Raw genomic sequence first — 23,047 nt, forward strand, 5'->3', positions numbered from 1 at the left:
GCGGCTCCATCAGTGATGGCTACAGCTCTCTCGCAGGCCCTGGTGCAGGCTCCTGATGGAAGACGCTTCTGATTTGAGGTCACATTAAAACCAGAGGCCTCTAAAACCCTAGCCCTCTCTGTTGTTCTTGCTCCTCACCACCTACGTACGGTCAGCCGGCTACTGCTGCTCCCTGTCTTTCCTCTGCTAAAGGGGAGGGGTTCCCAGGGTTTGGGGGCTGTCACGTCCCAACTTCTCAGGACAATGACTCAGCCTTGCCGATTCCCAGGTCAGGATTAAGGTGAAACAACACCAGGGATCCTTTAACTCGCAAAACTCAACTTCTCTTCGCCCACAACAAGAATTGGCATGCTCACCGCAAGAATTCGTATGCTCACAACAAAAATTGGCATGAAACTGGGTTGGCAAACTGTCTAACATGTGATAACCATACATCACCAAAGATACACTACAGATACACTTGCTTATTTGGGAATCAGTTCGGGGAAGACAATGAGGAGAGCCCTCCCGTTGAGTCACGAGGTTCAGAGCAGACCCCCTTGCTTTCTAGGCTCCTTCTCAGAGAGGAGCCTAGGGGCGGCTGGGTCTACTCTTAGTCCCAGACTTGGTCAACTGTTTATGCCTAAAGTGATGAGATGGAGGCATCATGGAAAAGGAGAGGGGGCAGGAGGGAGGGGAGGGAGAGGGAGAGAGAAGATGATTTCACCAGTCCTGGGTCCAGCATTGGTTCAGTCAGCCGAGGGGTCCAGTCAGCCGAGAGGTCCCGTTGCAGTGGGCTTGCACACCTGGGGCTTCAGTTTGTGTGTGCTTTTATCATCCTTGCCCCTCCTTTGGGTGGGCACTCAAACTCCTTACGCTAATTAGGTAGCCTTTGGGAAATAGGTCTGGGGGCTTGGGGGTTGTTTGGGGAGTAACTTCCCCTTGCCTGCAGATGTGATCTTTTGCCATGCGTGGTGAGCTGCCCTGCTCAGCACATCAAGAGCAGCATATCAGAACAGGGAGCTGTGCACCCTCTGGCATGCCCTGCCCTCCCCTCCCTCTCCTGTTGCTGATGGGGTGCTGATGGGCTGCTTTTCACCTGTGGTTCCTTGCTGGGCAGAGTTCCTTGTTATGTCCTTAAGCAGAACTTGCCCCACCACAATGTCTGAGGCATTAACTTTTTCAGTCCCTCACAGGGGGTCCCAGGTTTGGGGTCCCCAGGGTTTGAGGGTCCCAGATTTGGGGGCTTCCAGGGTTGAGGGATCCCCAGGGTTTGGGGGCTCTGGCATTTGGGGGCTCCAGGGGTCTGGGGGTCCCAGGTTTGGGGGTCTCAATCCTAGGGGAGGGCCTGGGGTTTGGGGGTCCCCGGTGTTTGGGGATGCTGGGTTGGGGGAGTTGCAGGGTTGGGGGGGGTCCCAGATTTTGGGGCTCCCATGTTTGGGCGTCCTGGATTTGGGGGTTCCTTGGTTGGGGGGGGTCCCAGATTTTGGGGCTCCCATGTTTGGGCGTCCTGGATTTGGGGGTTCCTTGGTTGGGGGTCGCTGGGGTTTGGAAGTCCCGGGTTTGGGAGCTCCCAGGCTTGGGGGTCACCACCTTAAGGATCCACAGAAGCAGCGCCATTGAGGTGGTTTCTTCCTAATCCTGTAACAGAAGAAATACATTGTTCTTCTTTGGTGTGGCGTGCCAGCTTCGTGGAGTTACCCCCCAGCACCCATCTCTGCGCAGACATGAAAGAAACACATTTCTCGGCTCTGCGTGTAAGATTGGCTTATTGCGCACCGGGTACCGACCCCCGCTTGTGGGACAACGCATCTGCAAGTACAGTACTGACCCAGATATGAAACAGAGGGTGCCAGTTAATCCCAGGTGCCACATACACTGCACCTTCTTCCATCGCCTCCTCTCCACGAATCGTTTTCCAGTGCCTTCCACCTCATCCCAGCTCAGCTACCTGCACTCTGGCTCAGGGCTAGCGACCCTTGGGGCAGCAGCAGGAGCTGCTCTGACCCTGGTGCTGGGGTTGTCCCTGGGGCTGAGCACTCGGGCCCAGGGCTGGTGAGCTGGGCCATGGCAGGGCCCAGGGCTGATGAGGTCTCCCCCAGGCCCATCCACACTGCCAGACCACCTGCCCCTGCAACTGTAACCGCAACTGTAACTGGCCCTGGCCCCTGGCCCCGGCTGCCCCACCCCGTCTCTCCCCCATTTCTCCTCAGGCCACTGGGCCTCTGCCCCCTCCGGCCCCACCCCAGGCCGGCAGTGACTGACAGGCCACCACCGGCTCCGCTGATTGGCTCAGCCGTGGCCAATGGCACAGCTGTTGCCGGGCGGGCAGGGGCAGCCCGGGCCTCTCCTCACAGAGCTGCCCTGCACCAGCTGCCCCCGCCTCAGCGCAGCTGCGCCTCAGCGCAGCTGGGACGCTGGGCCTGCGGAGAGACGGCCTTCAGGAGGGGCCATTTCACCTGGAGCTGTTCTCTCAGCAGCGCAAGGTGTGTGCACAGGTCTGCCCTCCCTCAGAACCTCCCCGGTCTGCTCGTGGGGTCTGGGCCTGCTCAGGGAGGGAACGTGAGGGGACAGGAGGGCATCTGCTCTGGATTCACTGTGGACTGGCAAGTCTTTCCCAAAATGCGGGTCGGTCTGTGCTCCAGCCACAGCCCCGGGCAGGAGGAGCTGCATGACGGGAGCCGCTGGCCTCGGCCAGGCCTGCACCCGGCAGGAGACAGGGCTCTGGCCCCGGTCACACCGCCCATGTTGAGCCCAGCACCCAGGGCCTTCGTCAGGCCTCACCTTCCCCTGGGGCTGAGGAGGAGAGACGCCCTGTCCTGGCGTGGCCCAGGGCATCCTCCTGCGGCCAGAAGGAAGGACAGAGCCCTGTCACTCTCCCCACAGGGGCTGACCACCGTCCTTCCCTTCTGTGCCTGGGGCTCCCCAGTGCTGGCAAGGCCCTGCGGGGCCTCAGGGCCAAGCAAATGCTGGGGCACCGAGGGCTCCCGGGGCAGCTTTGGGCATCTCTGAAGCTGAGGCGTGGCTGCCCCTTTGCTTCTGCAGATGCGGTTATCTGCTACCCGCTTCATGATCAAAACCGTTCCTTCGTCGTGGCACGTGGACTGGACAGATGCCACGTCCCTGTTAGTCTGGGAGGGCTTCAGGGAAACAAGGAAGTTGCAGCATGCACCCAGGTAGGAGGACAGTGGAGAGGAGCCCTGACAAGGTTTTTCTGCTGTTTCAGATCTGAACTCGCACATTTGTGTGCATCCCAGCACCAAAGTCTGCTTTTTTTCCTCCAAGCTGCACGGCTTTTTGCCAGCAAAAGCGAGTCGGCCTGAGCTGGTCTGTGGGATAACTTGGCTCCTTCCATTTTGAGTTGCATGCCTACCCTTTTCCTTTTTTCCACCAATGTCTTCCTTTCAACCCCCTTCCCCCCAGGTTCCATCCTCTTTCAAAGGTGATTCTGATTTCAGTTTCTAGAGAGATCATGGAGCAGGTAGACACAGGATGTAAGTATGGACTGGTCTATACCTTCAGAGCTGTAGGCTGAGCTGTTTTACCTTTAAAGGCTAGATAGATATGGGCTATGGGTAGAGTTTCTGTTTGCTAATTATTACTCCTCTTGGGGCCCTGTGACAGCGACAGTAAGTTTGTCTGCCGGCAGGTCCGCGGCAGTTAAAACTGACACTGAAAGAGTTTCAGTGATGGATGCTGTTCTGTGTGTTTCAGTTTGGGTACCCATTTCATTGAGCTAGAATTATTCCTTTGCAGTTAGGTGGCGGGGATCTTCTTGCACTGGTCTTTTCTTTCTGGAGCGCATCCTGATATCCTTTGTCATCCGGAGCTTTCCCCTCTGCTGCCCAGAAGAGTGATGGTCGTGATGAGGACTAAATCCTGTGAGTAACGATTTCTTCAAGTCTGATTATGAAGGTGCCAAGCCTCGTTTTGAGGGTCCAAAGGCTTCCTTTCAGGCCCAAAGCCTCATTTTTAGCTTCCAACGCCTCTTTCTTAGGGACGGAATCCTCCTTCTCATGGACCATAGGCTCATTTTTAGGATTCGGTCTGCAATTTTGAGGGCCCAAAGCCTCATTTTGAGCCTCCAGAGACCCACTTTTAGGGTGCAAAGCCTTAGGTTTTGGTACCAAAGCATCATGTGAGGGCCCCAAACCTAATTTCAGGGTTCGGAGCCTCATTTTCATTTCTAAAGCACCATTTCTAGGGCCCAAAGCCCCATTCTTAAGGCCTTGACCCTCCTTCAGAGAGCCCAAACCCGCCCTTCACAGCTCTAAGCCTCAAGTGTAGTGCCCAAAGCCCTGTATTTGGCATCAAAGCTTCATTTCGGGGGGCCATAGAGGAACCAATAGGTTCAGCTTGTTGTCAGGGTCCAAAGCGTATTTGTAGCATCTCCCCCATTCTTTGCAGCGACAAAGCCTGCTTTTGAGGGCTGAAAGCCTCATTTGGAGGGTCCAAACCTGTCTTTCATTACCCATGGCCTTTTTTTAAGAAGCCACAGTTTCATTTTTAGGATCCTGTGGTGGTGTTTATGTCACTGCCGATAGGGCAGGCCCAGGAACCTGGCTTGTGCAGATGCTTGTGATGTCGCCTGTGGCCCAGTTCCTCTGCCGGAGAGGGCAGAGGCTGAGCGGCCTCAGGAGAAACAGGCGAGAGATGGGCCGGGGGCAGCTGGGGCAAGGGAGGGAGCAGGGCCAGGACCAGGACCAGGGGTGCTACGTGCACAGGAACAGGTATCTCGTTTTTATAGAGCAGCATCATTTTTAGGATCCAGCCAGTTGCTTTGAGGCTCCAAGCTGCATCCTGAGTTTCCAAGCCCTCATTTTTATGCTCCAAACCCCTCTTTTAGGGCCCAAAGCCTCAGGTTTGGAGTCCAAAACTTCAATTCTAGGGTCGGAAACCTCCTTTTTATGGTCCAAAGCCTCATTTCTAGGGTCCAAGCCTCATTCGTCAGTTCCAAGCCCCACTCTTCAGGTGCAAAGACTCTTTTTGAGGGCCCAGAGCATCATTCTGAAGGCCCAAAGTCTGATTTGGAAGGGCCAGAGCCTCCGTTGTAGAGGCCAAAGCCTTATTTACAGTGTGCAAAGGCTCCTCTTCAGGCCCCAACCCTCAGTTTTTAGCTTCCACAGTCTCCTTTTTAGGATCCAGTCTGCAATCTGGAGGGTTCAAATGCCCATTTGGAGGGCCCAAAGCCTCATTTTAGGGGCCAAGCTCCTCGTTGAGGGTATGAAGCCTCATTTGGAGCCTCCAAAGACCCATTCTTAGGGTGCAAGGCCTTAGTTAGGTAGCTGCAAATTCCGCGTCGGGTCGCTGCACAAGCCTCCCTTGGGCACTGTCCTCCAAGAAGTGGGGTGGCGCTGGCTGCCTCCGAGTCATTGGCTCAGCGTCAAGGAGGGAGACTGGGTCGCGGCGGCAGCTGCTCAGCAGGCGATGACATACAGAGGATGTCGCTGTCAGCTGATTGTGCTGCTTGAGGCCAGATGATGGGTAAGTGATGACCTAGGGAGGAGGTCACTGCCAGGTGATTGTGACCACCACCATGAGGGCAGAGGGCCAGTCCCGCACAGAGGCCCCGGGCTCACTGTGCAACTCGCACTGTGTGGCGAGGTCCTCGTCCTCCCAGCTGGGCACGGCCATCTTCTCCTGAGGTACCCCGTGTGCCACAGGGCGCTGATGATGGCTTCTGCCTGGGAGAGGAACCGTTACCACTCACAGCTGGAGAAAGCAGCAGCTTTTCTCCCCAGTCTCCTTGCTGAGGACTACCTCAAGATTATCAGCCCCGTTCAGGCTGTCCAAGGAGTGCTGCTCTTTGCGGATATTTCAGGTGGGGTGAGCAGGGAGGAGCAACCACGGACACGAGCCTTTTTGGGACACGCTAGGCCCTTTGGAGCCCTGCGCCGGCTCCTCAGACAGAGTGGCCATCTTGTCACTGCTGAGGTCTTCTGCTGGGATGCCCGAAGAGAGGGGGACGGGTTCTGTTGGGCGGTCAACCACTGCCACCGCCAGCACTGAGCCAGCGCGTGGGAAGGTGCGACCTACAGGTTCTCGGGCCGGGCAGCATGGAACTGGCTGCCGGGTCCTTTGTCCCACGTGGGCATGTCCTGACTTCTGGGTGTCCCTGTTACAGGTTTCACTGCTTTGACAGAGAAATTCATCCAGAGGGCCGGCCCAGAGAGAGGCACTGATGAGCTGGCGCAAACCCTCAATTCCTACCTGTGTGACATTTTGGAGGGTAAGGGCCGTGCTGCGGGACTGTCTGGCATCGGGCCGTGAGGCTGCTCATGGAGGGTGGAGGTAGACATGCTGGGCAGCCTGGTCCTGCCTCCTTGCAAGGGCTGGGGCTTTCTGTGGCCTGCAGGAACAGCAAGAGCAGCCAGGGTCTCCTGGTGAGTCAAGACGGGCGCAGGTCCTTTCTGCTCCCCCCTGTGGCTGAGGAGGCACCCGCTTTCTCAGCAGCTTCCTCTGTGCTTCGGGCATGAACACCCGGCTCAGTGATGCATTAGTGCCCAGAGCAGGCTGGGGGCATCCAGCAAGTGCCAGCGCACGAGTGACCTGAGGATGCTGGCGCTGATATATGTGTGTCTGTGTGTGTCTGTGACGCCCCCACGGGCCCCTTTTCACAGGGGACTTCTTGACCCTTCTAAGCTGACCGTGAGCACATTGTGGCCACCTCTTTGGCAGCCCCTGTAGAGCAAAGCAAGAGAGTCCTCAAAGGTGATGAAGGGTCTGGAGCATCTCTCCTATGAGGAAGGGCTGAGAGAGCTGGGACTGTTTAGCCTAGAGAAGAGAAGGCTTGGGGGGTGATCTTAGTAATGTGTCTAAAACCTGAAGGGAGGGTGCAACGAGGACAGAGCCAGGCTCTTTCCAGTGCTGCCCAGCGTCAGGAGCAGAGGCCACGCCCCAGGCACGTACTGAAACACAGGACGTTCCCTCTGTACGTCAAGAAAGGCTTTTTGACTGTGAGGGTGACTGAGCGCTGGCACAGGTTGCCCAGGCAGCTTGTGGAGTCTCCCTCCCTAGAGCTATTAAAAAAGGATCTAGCCACCGTCCTGGGCAGCTGGCTCTGGGCAGCCCTGCTTGAGCAGCAGGGTTGGACCAGATGGACCCCAGAGGTCCCTTCCAGCCTCCACCTTTCTGAGATCTGGTGGCAGCTCGCAGGCCTGCCTCCGTGCCTGCTGTGCACGTACCAGGGCTGTGGCCCCTGTGAGCCCGGGAGGCAGGCCAGAGTGGCGCTTTCCTGGGCTGTGCCCCACGGTGCACCCTCACCTGGGTGCTCCTCTCGGGGTGGAGGGGCTTGCTCTGTGGCTTCTGGAAGAAGGTGTCCACATGACTCTTCCTTTCCTTCTCTCTGTCCGCAGAGGTGCTGACTTTTGGAGGAGACATCTTTAAGTTTGCTGGTATGTACTTAGGACGACGATGCCCACGTGTGCTGACCTGCGGCATTTAACTGTTGTGGCGGCCATTCGCTGCGCTCTCCTTCTCAAGAGGCTCTGTGCAGCGCCTTGAGCCAGCTTCCTGGCCACTCACGCACCCCCCCGTGCAGTGCCCTTTCTCCAGGCTTCTCTTTCTCCCTGGGCCTGCCTGCCTCCGGTTTGGCTTTGGCAAGGGCTGCGGCCTCCCTCATTCTGCCCCTGCTGGTAGGACCCTGGGCTGGGGGTGGGGGGGCAAGGAAGCACTGAGAGGAGGAGACCCCCTAGCAAGCACAGCCAAAGGTGTGTGTCGGGGTGGTGGTGAGGGGCAGGGAGGCCCTGGTGATGGCGGAGCTCGGGCTGCCAGGCTGCGAGGGGAGGAGGAGGCCCTGGTGTGCTGCAGCTGCAGAGGAGCGCTCGGGGCAGGGGGTGCCAGCGCTGCCGGCTGTCGGCCGCTGTGGCTGGCCCGGGAGAGGAGAGGTGTGCCGGTGCCCAGGGTTTGGCCCTCCAGGACGATGCCCTCCCACAGGCCCATCTTCCTCAGCACGTCGGCCGGTTTCTGCTGTCCCTGCCACTGAGCGCGGGTCGGGGAGAGTCAGGTCTCAGCAGAGCCTTTCCCTTTCCCTCACTTTCCCCAGGGGATGCTGTGCTGGTGCTGTGGAGAGCACCACCCCAGGAGCTGGCTAAGACCATCAGCCTGGTGCTGCAATGTAGCCGGCAGATCCAGAGGAAGCATAGGAATCGTGACACGCACGTGGGTCAGAAGATCCAGCTGAAGATGGGTACGGGCGCTGTGGCACGGGGTGCTTCTCGGTGGCAGGGAATGGGGGGATCCGTCCTGGGGCTAGTGCCAAAGGAAAGCATCTCCTGCGAGCATTTAAGGGGCCAGCTGTAGTCTGGGCGGGGATGGGAGACCAGGCCTGCTGGGTTTGCGTGCATTTGCAGATGCAGAGGAAGCTTAAAGGCAAAGCGGGCGTCAGATCAAGTATGAGGGTCCTCGAATGTCTGATTTAGCACAAATGTCTGTGGGAGGTAGTTATCTTTCCATTTTTTCCGGTGGGGGCAGCTTTGCATCCTTTGCCCTGCTGGATTCTCCCCTGCCTCTCACAAAGAGCAAAGGGGAGCTGCTTTGCACATGGCTCGGGGAAGGGCTTGGGCAGGCTGTCGTGTGTGTTGTCAAGCAGACAGCTACAACCTGCCTGCACGCTAGTAGGGCAGGCAGTGATCAAGCCCGCCTGGTTTGCCGGGCTTCTGGGCAGGCTGCTGGGCTCCTGGGCAGGCAGCTGGCTAAGACACCCGGCACTCTCAACACACTGTCTATTTCTAGACACCCGTTTCAGGCACCTGTGTCAGTATGCCCCTGAGTAGGATGGAGGATGCCCTCCCCTTCCATAACGCCAGTCTCCCCACTGGGCTTCAGCTTAGGTTCTGAACAGCTGAGATGCTGGGAGCTGTAGAGCTCAAAATCTTCCCTGTGTCAGCGCTGCTTCTCCCTCTCTCTCTCACCAGGGATCTCTGCAGGGCCCATGGACCTCCTGGTAGTCGGAGACAGGAGGTGGCAGTACTTCTTGATCTGTGGCGAGGCCCTGGATGAAGTTTGTGAGGCCGAAGCGCTTGCGAATGCAGGTGAAGTAATCCTCTCAGCCACCTCCTGGGAGCTCTGTGAGCAGCACCGGCTCAGGACCAGGCGCCTTGCAGGCGAAAGAGCTGTGAAGGTAGGTGGGTGGCATGGCCTGTAGAGCCATTTTGAGGACCCAGACCTGGACATGAAGGAGGGAGGTGTCAGAAGGCTGAGGAGCTGGATGTGGAGAGAGTTGGAGCTGTGGAAGTGGGTGGGCAGCTGAAGCTCTTGTCCTTCCCTCTCAGGGGTAGCAGTGGGCTGGGCTTGCTTGGTTTGAGGGGTCGGGAGGCACTGGGAGGGTTTTGTCCCCACCAGCAATGTCCTCTGTGGGTCACGGCGCTGTTGTTGACAGCTGGGGGATGCTTGGGTGATGCCTGCCCAGCTCCGGTGCTTCTGAGGAAGCACTGCTGTCCCATCCAGCCAGGTGGGCTTGTTCTCCCCTTTCCTGGGCAGTGACGGTGGAGGGCAGGCTTTGTCCCCTGGGACTCCTGGGGAGGCCAGTGGCAGTGCCTTCACGCCGTGTGTCTCCAGGTTACGGGCATGGATCCGATGTCTTGGTCAGAATGCCAAGACGCTTTACGCAAGCTTGTACAACACCCAGGGAGCCACCGCTTGGAAGGGGAAGGTGAGTGCCAACTTCGCCTTGTTCGCGGCTTGCCTGGAAAGGTGGGGCCTGGCTGCTTCAGGGGCCAGAGAGGAACCACCTCTGCCCTCTTCCTCCTTTCGGTTAGCACTCGTGCTTTTGGCCCTCGCGTGCATCAGCTGGGGCAGTGGCTGCTGCTGCCTTCTCCCTCCAGGGGACAGCACTGCCGTGAGCATCTGGAGGTGGCAACATGAGCAAATGCAGAAGACTCTTTCTCCCCCGTTTCCCGTGCCAGCCCCTGCTTTCCAACACCTCGTAGTCCTGTCCTCCCAGCGACCACCTGCTTTTTCTCTCCTCAGGTGCCATGAGACCTGCTCTTCTCCTGCCCGGTGGCGCTAATGTGTACGACGTGCTTAGGAAGTACATATCGGGAGCTGCTCTTGGGAAGGTACGTCCAGGCCACCACTGCTGGGGGCTGCATTTTTGGAGGGCAGAGGAAGTGGTGCATTGCAGAGATGGAGTTCTCACGAGAACAGACAAAGAGAAGAAAACACACCCTGAGAAGACAACGCGGGGAAACTGAGCCAGGGGGCACTGGTGCCGCACCATTGCGTGTGTTGACCTCAGAGAGATACGGGTGGTGGGAGGCAGACTTCTGTCTGTCTGTCTTTTCTGTGGGTATGGTTCTGGAGGTGCTGCGGTCGTGGCGGTGGGATAAAGGGGAGGCTGCACTGAAGTCCCCAGAGCATCCCTGCGGGTCGCCCCTCATGTCCATACCCGTCCCAGGATGGGGTGGTACCGGAGCACCTTTCTCTCCTTTGTCATTTGCGTTAACGATTCGGTATCTGCCTGCCACAGGCTGGGCAGCCTGCCCGCCATTTGCGCTGAGAGGAGGAATTAGCCCTTCCTCGGGGAGTACCTGCTATTGCCAGTATGCCTGCTCTCCCTCGGTATCTGGTATGGGGAGTAAGCCCCCGGGAGAGCAGGCTGGTGAAGCCATCGTGCTCTTGTCTTCCAGCTTGATGACAGAGTGCCGCTGGACCTCTTCTCTGAGCTACGGCCGGTCACCAGCGTCTTCGTCCAACTGCAGTTGACTGCAGGAATCAGCACAGTGGACATCCGCACCATCATCCACGATGCCAGCAGGATGATGCTAGAAATCCTCTGTCCTCACAAAGGCGAAATCAACAAAATCGTCCTGTTTGATAAAGTGAGTGTGTGGGAGCAATCGCTTCCCCCCACCCTGAGGGGGTGGGCGGTGAGCAAGAGGGAGAGGCTCCCTCTTAGGCATTGTAGCAAGATGTGCTGCATCCGTCCTTGGCAGGGCTGCATGTTCCTCCTGGTGTTTGGCCTCGGTGGAGAAAAGCTGCGCTACGAGAGCATTCACGCCTTGCAGAGTGCTATTCAGATCTTCAATTCCTGCTCCACGATGCTCATGGAAATAGAGTGAGTGTGTGGTGGGGGTGCATGCTGCCTGGGATGGCGCAGGGGGGCTTCCCAGAAAGAGACGTGTCTTCTAGCTTGCTCTGCCTTGTCCCTGGCAGGAAGGAGGCAGTGCCCTGAGAGGTGGCAGGCAAGCCCCGGACTTAGCCCTCGGCAGCCAGGCGGAGTCCCGCCAAGCACACCCTGCTAGCCACCGTGCTGGAGCGAGCCCTTGCAAGGGCAAGAGGCTCCTTGGTGCCAGAGGCAGGCCCTTCTGGGCGACTGGCCCATGAACAGGGATGGGGTCCAGCCACCTGATCTCAGGTTGCTGCCATCGCAGGCCGTGACATCGTGGGTGCCTTCTTCCCTCCCTCTTTGCTCATGAGAGGGCTGTGGCCTTCTGCAGGTCACAGCTCAGGGAATGTGGCCTCAGGGGAGGCGTCCAAAACATCCCACATGCGCTCTACCCCTGTCCTTTGTCCCTTGCAACGTGGGTATGTTGCGCCCCTGAGCTCTCCACGTCCCCAGGACCCGCGCTGTCAGGACAGGATGGCAGGTGGCCCAGGCTAGCGCCGAGGGGAGATGCGGGAAGGGATGAATCTGGGCGGGCAGGACTGCGCCTGGGGCGCTGCTGAAGCTGCACTGTTTCCCTGTGTGCCAGGGCAGTGTCTGTTGCAGTTACCAGTGGGACGGCGTTCTGCGGAGTCACCGGCCACCCTCTGAGGCATGAATACACAGGTAGGAGGCGTGTGTCTGAGGCGCGGGAGGCTGGTGTGGGCCTGCTTAAGCATAGCACTCTGGAAGAGGAAGGCGGGCTGGGAGAGGGCTTTCCCAGCAGCCGGTCAGGAGCGGCCCGGGCAGTGCGGGTCCTGGCCCGTGGCAGGAGAATGGGCTCTGTGGCCGTTTGTTCCCCTGGGTTCTGCTGATCCCGCTGTGGGGTTGGCCTGTGCTGGAGGCGAGGCAGCCGTTGGCCTGGAAGGGCGCCACGGGGCCGGTCGCAGGGGTACGTCAACGCACGCTCTCGCACGCTCACTCTCTCTCTCTCTCTCTGGCAGTCATTGGCCAGAAGGTGAATTTGGCAGCCCGGATGATGGTGCACTACCCTGGGCTGGTGTCCTGTGATGCAGTGACCTATGCCTCCTCTCGGCTGCCCCCTTACTACTTCAAGGAGCTGCCGGAGAGAAAGATGAAAGGCCTCAGTCATCCTGGCACTGTCTATCAATATGTGGGGATCACCAAGAAGAGGTGAGTGACCTCCGAGAGGGCTGGACGAGGGGATTGTGGCATCAAGGGTGCAGCCTTGGCCAGCAAAGAGGAATTCGGCAGAGAGAGACCAAGCTGGTCTCCCTTGCCTGTGGCTGAGACGGTCAGAAGCCCTGGTGCGGGAGGCTTTTTGCCTCTCTCCCCTGCTGTCTCCTGCTGCTAAGAGAGCGGGAGTGAAGCCACAGGGATGGGGAAGGTTTGTCTGTCTTGGCAGACACAACCTGGCCTTGCAGGCTCTGTCCAAATGGCTTTCAGCTGTGCTTGCTCCACCACATGCCCTGGTAATGCTGACCCAAGGAGGTTTTTGGGACAAGCCGCTTCTGAGCAGGAAGCTTTGGGCCAGCCTGGTTCCCATGGGGAAATGTGGACCGTGGGAACACACTTCCTCTCATGTCTTCCTGCTGAAACCTCAGCTTTTCCTCTGGGCCAGGATTTGACCTTCTCTTTGGATGACGGTTTGAATGTTAACATTGCCATCTCTTGGAAACTGCAGGAGGAGTTAGGCCAAAGGTGCTAGGTGCTTGGCATCCCAACCCGTTCAGTGACACAAGTCCTCCTTTCTGAGACACTTGTTTCTCTTGGCCAGTGTGTGCTAGCCAACAGGACACCCTGGCTCCTTTCACATGTCTCCAATGGCCTCTGGTGGTGGACTCTTGATACGTTCTCCTGTCCTGCCGTGGCCGTTGGGCTTCTTTATGCTTGAAGCTGTCCTAGCGTGCAGCTTGAACTTTGGGTGGGGGTGCATACAGGGGAAAACATGCTGCTCGAAAGACAAGCAGGTGCACGAGGAGCACATCCTGCCCCTCCATGCCAGGCTGCTTCTCTGTGTCCCCTGGCTTCTCACCAGCTAACTGACTTGTGTTTTCTTTTCCCCTGCTTCTAGCATATTTGGCATGGGTCTTGCCAAGAAGAGGTCAGAGTACGCCCCCTTACTGGGTAGGTGGAGAATGCCTTGCTCTTCTGAAGCCCACTTTCTTCCCCTTGGTAACTTTTAGTGCCACGCTGGGACGGGAGAAGCTTTTGCCAGGGATGGTGTTGCTGCAGAGGCCCTGAGGAAGTGCGGCCTCTCTCGGCCCCTACTTGGTTGATCTCTGTGGGGTGGAAAGCAGGGTGAGGCGCCTGGTGCTGCCTTGCCGTGCTCCAGACCTGGTACGAAGGTACCTTTCAGCTACGGAGCTGCTCACACCTGGGGGCTGAACTGATCCCGGTCTTTGGGATCAGGAAAGCGATTGCCTTCTGCCAGTCTGACGGAGAGTTCCGGTGGTGGGTTCTCCCCCTTGTACTCCTCACAGATCCTTTCTTGGCAGCATCTGGGCGTAGACAGGGCAACGTCAGGACCCAGGGGGTGCCTTTAATCCCTCGGTGTCTTGCTGGAGGTTTTGGGCCCTGTTTCAGGTTAACCCCGGGAGGCAGCTCAGCCCCACAGAGCCACTCGCTCCCCCCAGCGGGATGGGGAAGAGAATCGGAAGGGTAAAAGTGAGAACAGTGCTGGGCTGAGATACGCACAGCTTAATAGGTAGAGCAAAAGCTGCGCAAGCATGCAAGACCAAATCAGGCATTTGTTCCCTGCTTCCCATGGGCAGGCAGGTGTCTAGCCGTTTCCAGGAAAGCGGGGCTGCATCATGCGTAACGGTGACTTGGGAAGACAAACGCCGTAACTCCAAACGTCCCCCCTTCATCCCTCTTTCCCCCAGCTCTTCCTGCCAAGCACCGCATCGTATGGTAGGGAATAGGCCTTTGGGCAGTCGGGGTCAGCTGTTGTGGCTGTGCCCCCTCCCAGCTTCTTGTGTGCCCCCAGCCTGCTCGCTGGCGGGGCGGCGTCAGAAATGGTAAAGGCCTTGACGCTGTGCAAGCACTCTTCAGCAGTAACCAAAACATCGTTGTGTTATCAACACCCATGTCTGGTCACAAATCCAAACCATAGCACCATAGGAGCTATCACTGAAGAAAATTCACTCTAGCCCAGCCAAAAGATACTGAAGATGCTGCCTCAGCTCCCAGGAAGTGCCCTGTGGCTCATGCTACAGCGAGGAGATGCTGCAGCGACTCGCATCATCTCTTCCAGTCTTGTGCTGGATCACTGCGGGGAGTTGCATGGGGCCGGCTGAACCTCTGTGTCTGTGGGAGGGCAGAGGGTGGCGGGACGGGGAAGAAGGCATGGAAGCTGCACTGTGGGGCAGGCGGGCCCGCTGCCGCTCTGAGGAAGGCAGAGGTAAAAAAGCTGGGATGAGTGGGCAGGAAGGAGGCCTGGCTGTAGGCAGGCTGGTGGAAGTGGTGGCGGGACAGGCAACTGCGGTGGAGGGTGCCAGCCAAAGTGGCATCTCTCTGCTTGTCAGCACACCCAGCAGCTGGTTTTCTCGTTTGTCTTCACAGGTCGGGAGAAGGAGATTGACCTCTTTGGCAGCTGCTTGAAAGCCTATGAGGACTTAGGACAAAGGCACATCCTGGCATTTGAGGGCACGATGGGCTCCGGAAAGAGCCACTTACTTACTGAACTGGCCTATTTAGGCCAGGCTGCTGGCCACAGGTACAGGTTTTTGACCTCTAGCTTTGGGATGCTGCCCCTGCCCATCACCTGGCAGCCGTAGAACATTCCGTCCCCTCTGCCAGTGCGCCTGGCCTTTGGACTGCAGCCTCCCGAGAAGGCCTCCTGGAGACGCTCCCTAGGAGCACTTGCATGCTCTGCTCCCGCCTCTACATCTCTGGGGAGTTGGAGGTGGCTTCTTGAGCCATGGCCTTTCCTCCTTCACCTCTGGGCCAGGCACAGATAGAAGGAAAGAGCCCAAGCCCGATGCTTTTCATCTGACTCCAGACGCAACAGACAGCAGGGTGGCCTGTCTCGGAAGCCCTGCTTGCCCTCTGCTCCTTCCCAGAAGGAGCACTGGGGCAGAAAAGCCTTCCTGTGGTCTGGGAGTCAGGCTGCTAAGGTCTGGAGCCCAAAGGCAAACCCACCACTTGCTCCATCCTTGCCCCTTAGTGAGTCCCTCTGCAGGGGGGACGTAGCGAGACCTGGACCGGCGCTGTGGAGACACAAGAGTCTGGAGCCGGCTCTCCCAGTGGCTTGGCAGCAACTGCCCCTCTGTGCCCTTTCTTGTATGAGGAGTGAAAAGCTTGGCCTCCTCTGGGAAGCACTTTGAGACGAGTGGGTGAAGAGCCCCCCCCAAGGGCATCTGCACCCCTTTTGTGCTAGAAGGCTTGGGCTGTTGGGGATCTCAGTCCCCTTTGCTTTTGCACGGCAGGGTAGTTGCCATGGAACTGCTAGAGGTCAACGTGAGGCAGTCCTTCTCTGCCATCCGTATGCTGATGGCCAGGGCCCTGGGCCTCCAGGACAGTGAACCGTGCGGTGCCAGGCAGTGCACGCTGCAGACAAAGCTCCAAGGGACAATTGAAGAGAGCAGCTTTTGTCTCCTCAATGACATTTTCCTTGTCGAGGTGAGAGCAAGAGGCCTCTCTGGCCCTGGAGAAGGCCTTCTCATGAGCTTTTCTGGGTCTGATGTTGTGCGGGCGCGCTGCTGGGAGTGCCTTAGCTCGGGGGTGGGAATTGTGGGGGTGGTAGCACAGGTTTCCCATTCCTGGGCCCTGGGGGGCTCCCTTTCTGGGGCGAGTTCATGTCCTGCGCTGCATCTGGCGGTGCCTGGTGTCTTGTTCAGCACCTTGGAAGTGGCATTGGAGAGAGGCTGGTGCTGGGCGCGTGGTCTGCTCCAGCCAGCCCAAGCCTCCTACAGGCAGAGAACCAGCTCTTCAGCCCACGCCCAAGCCCCAGCTCTGCCAGTGATCCTCAGCAGAGGGCCTCTGCTTTGGGCTCCAGGTGCAGCCCCCACTGTGGCTCCTTGCACCTGTGCTGGGGAGAGGTAAGGTGCTGAGGCCAGCAGAGGCAGTTTGCTCTGCGGTCTTGCTTGGCGGGTTCATGTGCCTAGCCCCGGAGCGATGCTTCTGCCTGACTCTGCTTTTCTGGCCAGTTTCCCGTTTCGGACAAGGTTCGCGACATGCGTGGAATTGAAAGAAAAAAGGAGTTGCACTCGACTTGGGCAAAAGTGCTGGAGAAGGTGAGCCTTTCTCCTTCCTTCCTTCCTTCCTTCCTTCCTTCCTGCCTTCCTTCCCTCCTGGGTCAGAGAAGGAAAACAAGCCTGCTGGCTGCGGGCTCTGCACCACAGCAGTGTGAGCAGATGGGAGGACCACACGCCCGGGCCATCGCCCTTCAGGGCCTGAGAAAGCCCCCACCTCCCCCCTCCTCCCTGCAGCCCCACAAACACACCCCATAACTTTCCTCCCGTCAAGTGTAGCCTGGACAAGGAGCAATGGCTTCTGCATTCCCTTGCCCAAGCTGCCTCCTTCTGCAGGTCAGGTGGTGTTAGGTGTGACCTTAAAATCTCAAAGAAATTAAGAGTCAGTAAGCTTCTGAGCAGGGAAGCGGCTGGGGAGAGACTTCAGAGCATCCTCTCAAGAGACAGAGGCTCAGTCTCCTCCCCTGCAAGACACTTGGGATTCCACTGGATTGCCCTCAGAACATCCTGCTTTTTTTCAGACCATTGGAGGAGAATTTGGCATTTTCGTCATCGACAATGCCCATTTCATCGACCCTGCCTCCTGGAGTATCATGTCACCCGTGCTCCGAAATGTCTCCTACTTCATGGTCATGAGCTTGGCGCCGGGCTACGCAAGAACAGAGGGCTTTTGCAAAGCTGCAGCAGACAACACAATGTCCCAGAAAATCACCTATCTTCATCTGGATGAGCTGAAGCCTTCAGCTGTGGTGCAGGAGGTCTGCCAGAACCTTAAAGTGGACAGCATCTCCAGGGATCTAGCGAGGTAAGTTCGAGGCAGGGGAGCTCTTCCTGAGGGCTTGAACCTATGCAGACCACGGACGGGAATCAGCCCCCCCGGAAAGGGAGCGCAGGGCCACTAGAAGCATCACCGACTCTAGCGAGTACTCTAGGAGGTGGGTTGCTTGTTATGCCTTGTCCTGGCAGGCGTGAGCTGAGAGTGGGCCACTGCCGAGACACAGAGCGTGGGAAGTGTCAGCCCTTCGCGGCTGCACAGAGAGGAAGGGAGGAAGAGTCCCGAGCCCAAGTGTGGCTGGGCTGTGAAAAGGCCTTGGTCTAGGTGGCTGGGCTGTGAAAAGGCCTTGGTCTAGGTGGCCAGGCTGTGGGGGAGATTCCCTGGGACAGAGGCCTGCCCTGCTGCCAGAGAGGATCTAGGCTCCTGAGGAGAGGAAAGGCAGGGCTCGCTGCTCTGTGCTTTGGCCGTTGGCCGCAATTCTTTTCCCATGGACTTCAGCGAAGGCCGGAGGTTCGGGGGGGCCCAAAAGCCCAAGCCAGCAGAGGACTGTCCCATTCAAAGGCGAGGTGCAGCTGTGACAAAGATGCTGGCTACCCTGTATTGCCCAAGTGACTCGCCGCCCACCTGAACCGTGTTTCACTTTACTCCTCTTGTGGTGGTCACTGCCGCGTCTGCTCCTGTCCAGGTTCCTGATCCAAAGAAGCTCGGGGATCCCGTATTACTGCAAGGAGCTGCTGGGCTGCCTTCTTTGCAACAACACGCTCTTGTTCCGCACCCGGAGGCGGGGTGAAAAAGCAGAGGACAACTGGGAGAGCCTGATCAGTAAGCACCTTTGCTGCTGACTAGCGAGTTGCTGTGTTGCTGTGGCGCGTTCTCCGCAGCACAGTCTTGCCCCATCATTCCCCCGTTGACCTGGGCAGAGTCAGATCTTGCAGCAGTGCAGAACGTGGTCTGGCGGAGGCGTGGGCTCCTGCGTGCCTTGCTGTTGGGACAGCCAAAGCAGGGGCTAGCGAGTTGTGGTGGCTTGGAGGGGCCTAAATTCTTGGGGCGGGGGTTGGGGGGCTAAAACACAGGGGAAATGGTTCCAGAGCACACCTGTTTCTGGTGTTTCTTAGGCATTCTAATGGGCACGTAGTTTACCCTGGCCCAACGCCAGCTCACTTGAGAACAAACCCCAGCTTGAGGCGAGCGACGGGCCTGGGAAACTTTGAATTCAAAACCATAAATCCCCAGAAGGGTGCTGGTAACGGAAGAAAACGGTGGCAATGCCACCGAGAGCGCCATGCCAGCCAGAGTGCTGTGGCCTTGGGAACAGCCAGGGCTGATGCTGCATTTTGCATGATCACTGGCAATTTCCCTGGCTGTGGAGGTAGCCCTGTCGAAGGCAGCAATGCTGCTGCTTTCTGTCGCGGGGCGTTCAGTTGCCCCCCAGGCACTCCAGAAGCTTTGACTGAGGGGCTGTTTGGGAAAGCTGGTCTGAAGGCAGAACACCTGTCTGTTCTGGGAGGGCTACGCAAAGAAATGCTTGCAGTGGTAACTGTTTTGCTGTGCTTAATGACCACGTTCAGCACGTGCAGCTCTGTGCGCTTGCACTGGACCATGTGAAGTGGGACTTGTCCCATCTCAGGGGAATTTTGAAACGTTTGCAAGCCGCAAGTTACTTTGCAAATTGCCTTATTCGTGTTCTCCTGCTCCACCCAGCTTCTGCAGTTGAGGCTTCACCCCTCACAGCAACCTCGAGCTCCAGCGCGGGGAATGATGGCACGGTCTGCATCATCAGACCAGACGTGAACCCGGAGAACACGGTGCTGCCCGCCACCTTGAAAGGTGAGGGACCGAGAGCCGCTCTGCCGGCTCACGGCTGTGCTGGGGCCCCTTCGCGGGGCATTGGCTAGAGGGAGGCTGGGCATTTGTGTGCTGCAGAGTCACCCTCTCAGCTTGGGGGCTCTGCTGGGAAGGTGGCTCCAGTGCAACCAGAAACAGGCCTGGGGTTGCGGGCAGCCATTTTCCCCTCCTGGGTGTGAACCAGCTGTGAGCCTGCTGGCTGCTTTCCAGCAGCAGGTAGGAGAGAAAAGGCTATTGGTGCAACACTAGAACGGCTCCCTTTTCTCACAGAAACAAATCCTTTGCTGGGAAAAGTCTTTGACTTGCCGCTGACTCAGCTGTGATCGCGACTTTGCCCTCGCTATTCTCTTTTTAAGCTCCCCAGCTAACGGCGCTCTCAAGGCACTTAATCCAAACCAAATCCATTGTTTTTTTCTGTGGATTGGCACGGAAATCCCCCCATACCAGGGGAGCTGGATGGGGGAGCTGTCAACGACTGTCCCTCCTCTCTAGCCATAGCCATTTGTATGAACCTTGAAGAAACGTCATGCTAAAGCATTCCTGCTATTACGTTGTTCTGTCCCATCCCCGCCCCCCCCCCCCAAAAAAAAAAACCAAAAGAAAACCAAACAAAAGGCATAGTATTGTCTGGCCAAGTCAAGAGAGCCGTTGTGGGGAGCTCTGAGTCCACCTCTGCGTGGGGAAGGTTCTCTGTTTTCTGTGTGCGCCGTTGGGCAAAACCCTACTCCAGATCTGGTAGGGCGCATCATGGACGCATGTACCTGCTGGATCCTGCCCTCCTCACCCCAGGTGGGCGAGTGTTTGTTTGAGCGTCTCGCTCTTCCCCAGGCCTTGTGGCCTGCGATTCCAAGAGGTGCGGAGCCATTTTGAAGACGCCTGCCCTGGGTTGCAATTGCCCAGCAGGTGCAGTGCCGAGGAGAAGAGGCCAAAGTCTACCCCATTTCATGTGTTGAGACTTTCCAGCCTCTCCAGCCTCAGCATGGGGAACAGGCAAGAGAGAAAGAGGTGTTGCTTCTTTTTGACAGAGATTGCGCTGGCCCAGCTGGACGGGATAAAGCCACTGAAGCAGACGATTTTGAAGTTTGCAGCTGTCATCGGGCCAGTGTTTACCACCCAGCTGCTGTCACACATCCTTCCTGATGGCATCAGGCACAAGATGAATTGCTTGTTGGACATGCTGGTGAGCGACAACATCCTTAAGTGGCTGAAAACCACAGAGGTGGCAGAAGATGTCCGAGATCCTACCAAGGGGCCAGGCAGCTCTCGGCAGGCAGAGAGTGGTAAGTGGCAGCAGTGAAGAGGCCAAGGGAGCTCCCAGCTGTGTCCTGGTGGGGCTCGCCAGGGCATGGTGCACTTCCCCCCTCTGCCCCAGTAATGGCTGGGTGGAGCTCAGGCAGGCATGGCGGTTCGGGATGGCTTGTTCAAAGATCTTACAAGTCAATCTCAAAGAACGCTAGCTTTGCGCTGGAGGGAAGCTCCCACCAGCTGTCCCAAGTGCCTCTGCTCCTCTGCCTTCAAGTGCTGCTTGTAGTGCAGGCACGGGAGGGCATGTGCAATCACCGATATCCTCTCCCAGCTGCCTGCGGCATCCGGATCAAAGATGCCCTCCAAAGTGCCCCAGGGCCTTTGAGAGGCTTTTATTCAGCTTTGATTCCCCTGTGGTGCAGCAGGGGAAGCTCAGGAGGCTGGGGACTGCCTTGCCAGGAGCGGAGAGAAAGCAGTGGCCGGGGCTTGCTTCGGCTGGCGGCAACGTCCCCACCTCCTGTCTGGAGCACAGCTGAGCACTGTGTCCCCAAGGCTGTGCTAGCATCAGCAAGGCAAGGCGGGCCCTTTTGCCTCGTCCTGCAAGGCTCGGTGTGCAGCAGCGCTGGTTTGCGGCTAAGGATGCTCACCAAGGCATGACTTTCATGCCCCGGCTGGGATGGCCCTGAGCCCTGGCCCCAGCTCAGGCTGATGCAAAGGCCCTTTGCCCTGCAGGTGTGGAGAGACCCTCTCCGAGCAAGAAGACCACGGAGCGGCAGTCTGGCGTGCTGGTCTTCTGTGTCCCACTGCTGCGGGAGGCTGCCTACGAGCTGTGGCCCGAGAGACAGCGGGTCGCCTTGCACCGCAAGTGCGCCGCCTTCCTGGAGCGGCACGCGCACAAATGCAAGAGCTGCAGCCAAGGGGACTTTGTTGCCTTCCACCGCTTCACTGTCACCAGCACCCAGGAGGGAGGGAGCAGTCAGGGCCCTGCTGAGCAGGGCGACCCTCACAGCTGGGAGGCCTTGGTGCTCGCAGGAGAACAGCTGAAGAGGGATAGGACTCACACCCCTGAGGGTATGCTGTGCACCATGCTTCACAGCCTGGGCCCTCCAGGCCCCCAGGGGGGCTGTGCTGGGGATGGGGTGGGAGGACATCTGCTAGGGACGAGCCCAGGAGGTGAGGATGGCCACTGCAGACTTTCCGCAGCGTGTCGCGACCCTTGCAGGGATCCTTGCGATCCCCAGCCCGCTGGGAGAGGGAGAGTAGTTCTTCCCCTGTGGTATGTGAGGAGGTATCTAACCCCCTGTTTTCTTTCCTGATGCTGCAGGTGCTCTGCAGCAGCAGCAGGCTTTCCTGGAGGAGGATTTTGGGTGAGCAGACACGGTTTTGATGATTTTGGAAGGCAGTGAGCTCAGGGTGTCCAGAGGAGACAAAGGAAGCGCCGCCATTTGGCTGCCGGTTGTGACTGCAGCTTAGGGAAGAGGCTTTCTGTGGGGTGGGAGGTGGGAGGAGATGGCCATGGAGATGAGGGAGTGCTTGAGGAAGCCTGTGGGCTCAGAGCGATCCTCACACTACACTGGAGCAGCCCCTGCTTTCCAGTTCCTACAGAGTAGCACTGCAAAATCTGCAGGGGAAAACCTGCCCCGGGGACTCGGGTGGTTTGCCTGTGGGAAGAGGTGACAGAAAGCCCAGCTTGTCTCTTTCTCCCTACCTACAAAGCACCTGTACGTGTCGTACGTGCCCATGGCCTCGTGCTCTGCTTTGAACAAAGGGCTTTTGATGCCGTCTCTGTGGGGAGAAAGAGCAGTACAGGTGATGCCTGTGTATTCTTTGCTCTCTTCTTCTCCTGGGAACCGTCCTCTGACTAGTGTGGCAGGACGGTTTCTGGCAAAGAGTGAACAGACAGCTGAGCTGCCCAGCAAGACCGACAGGAAGCACAGCGGTACCTGCTCATGTGAATGCAAAGCCATCGTGGAATCGGTGCTTGTGCCTTTGGCTCGCCACTACATGGCGATGGGCGATGCCGCCAGAGCCTTCTACTACCTTCTGGAGTCTGCGGCTGCCTACCTGCATGTCTCCAACAGCTACATGGTGAGTTGCCCTGCTTGCCAGCACCCACTGTGCACAGAGTCCTGCCTGCCTGGCCGTTGCACTAGGGCATGCCTTTGCGGCACCTTGGAAGGGAAATGCTGGGGTCAGACCCTGACTTTTTCCTCTGGTGTGCCTCTTCTGCGGCAAGAGACACGAGGCACTGTGCCCTTAGCACGAGGGGCATTAGCAGGGAGGCAGTCTGAAGGATCACTGGTGCCTGTCTGTGCTCTGAGACAGTGTGACTGTGTTTGGGCGGGCGTCACCAGGGGGAGAAACAGGCCCTCTTAAGACAGATGCCAGAGGCAATGATGAGGGAGGACAAGGCTGGCCGTGGGCTCTGCACCCACGCTCACCTGCTCTCTGTGTGCTTGCGCAAAGGCCCTCATGAAGCTGAACGAAGCGGAGGTCCTGAGGAACTCACTAGAGAAGAAAGCAAATGTGATAGCCTGCTTTGAAGAGGCCACCTTCTTCAGCCTCAAAGGGGAGGTAAGAGACGGGCAGGTCTGGAGGGATCTCCCGGGGGACGGAGCTGGATGCCTTCCGCGGTTGCAGGGGATATCCCTGGCATCTCCAGCCACTTGGGGATTCCTGCAGTCTCCTGGGCAACTAGTCCATAGCAGGATGTTTCCCTTTTCCTCTGCAGGTCTGCTGGCGTATGGGGCACATGAAGCTGGCAAAGAAAATGCTCAGGGAGGCTTTGAGCCTGCTCGGAAGACAATTCCCCCGGACCTCCATTGGAGCCTTTGTCAAGTCTCAGGTGGAAAAGTTGCCGTGTGCCTCTTATGTTGCCAGAAGAGTATCCTCCCTTCCGCAGGA

The 23,047-nt window shown here is 58.0% G+C and overlaps 1 protein-coding gene and 1 long non-coding RNA gene across 2 annotated transcripts; both read left to right on the forward strand.

Moving 5' to 3' along the window:
* The first annotated feature begins 2,349 nt into the window (after positions 1-2,349).
* LOC138682575 (uncharacterized) lies at positions 2,350-6,479 on the forward strand. The gene is made up of 4 exons (XR_011322665.1): positions 2,350-2,465; positions 3,025-3,155; positions 3,736-3,860; positions 6,104-6,479. It is a non-coding gene; the product is annotated as an uncharacterized lncRNA (long non-coding RNA).
* A 3,067-nt stretch (positions 6,480-9,546) lies between these two features.
* LOC138682651 (adenylate cyclase type 10-like) lies at positions 9,547-22,807 on the forward strand (the record flags this gene model as incomplete). The annotated part of the gene is made up of 18 exons (XM_069773914.1): positions 9,547-9,631; positions 9,949-10,009; positions 10,586-10,799; positions 10,914-11,035; positions 11,673-11,749; positions 12,067-12,256; positions 13,158-13,210; positions 14,648-14,801; positions 15,514-15,706; positions 16,234-16,320; positions 16,800-17,083; positions 17,739-17,875; positions 18,764-18,880; positions 19,924-20,178; positions 20,876-21,214; positions 21,468-21,510; positions 22,009-22,231; positions 22,610-22,807. Coding segments are annotated over exons 1-18 (2,832 nt in total), but the record flags the coding sequence as incomplete, so codon positions are not given.
* Between the last annotated feature and the right edge of the window lie 240 nt (positions 22,808-23,047).

This window comes from Haliaeetus albicilla, chromosome 29 (assembly GCF_947461875.1).
Source record: "Haliaeetus albicilla chromosome 29, bHalAlb1.1, whole genome shotgun sequence".
NCBI lineage: Eukaryota > Metazoa > Chordata > Aves > Accipitriformes > Accipitridae > Haliaeetus > Haliaeetus albicilla.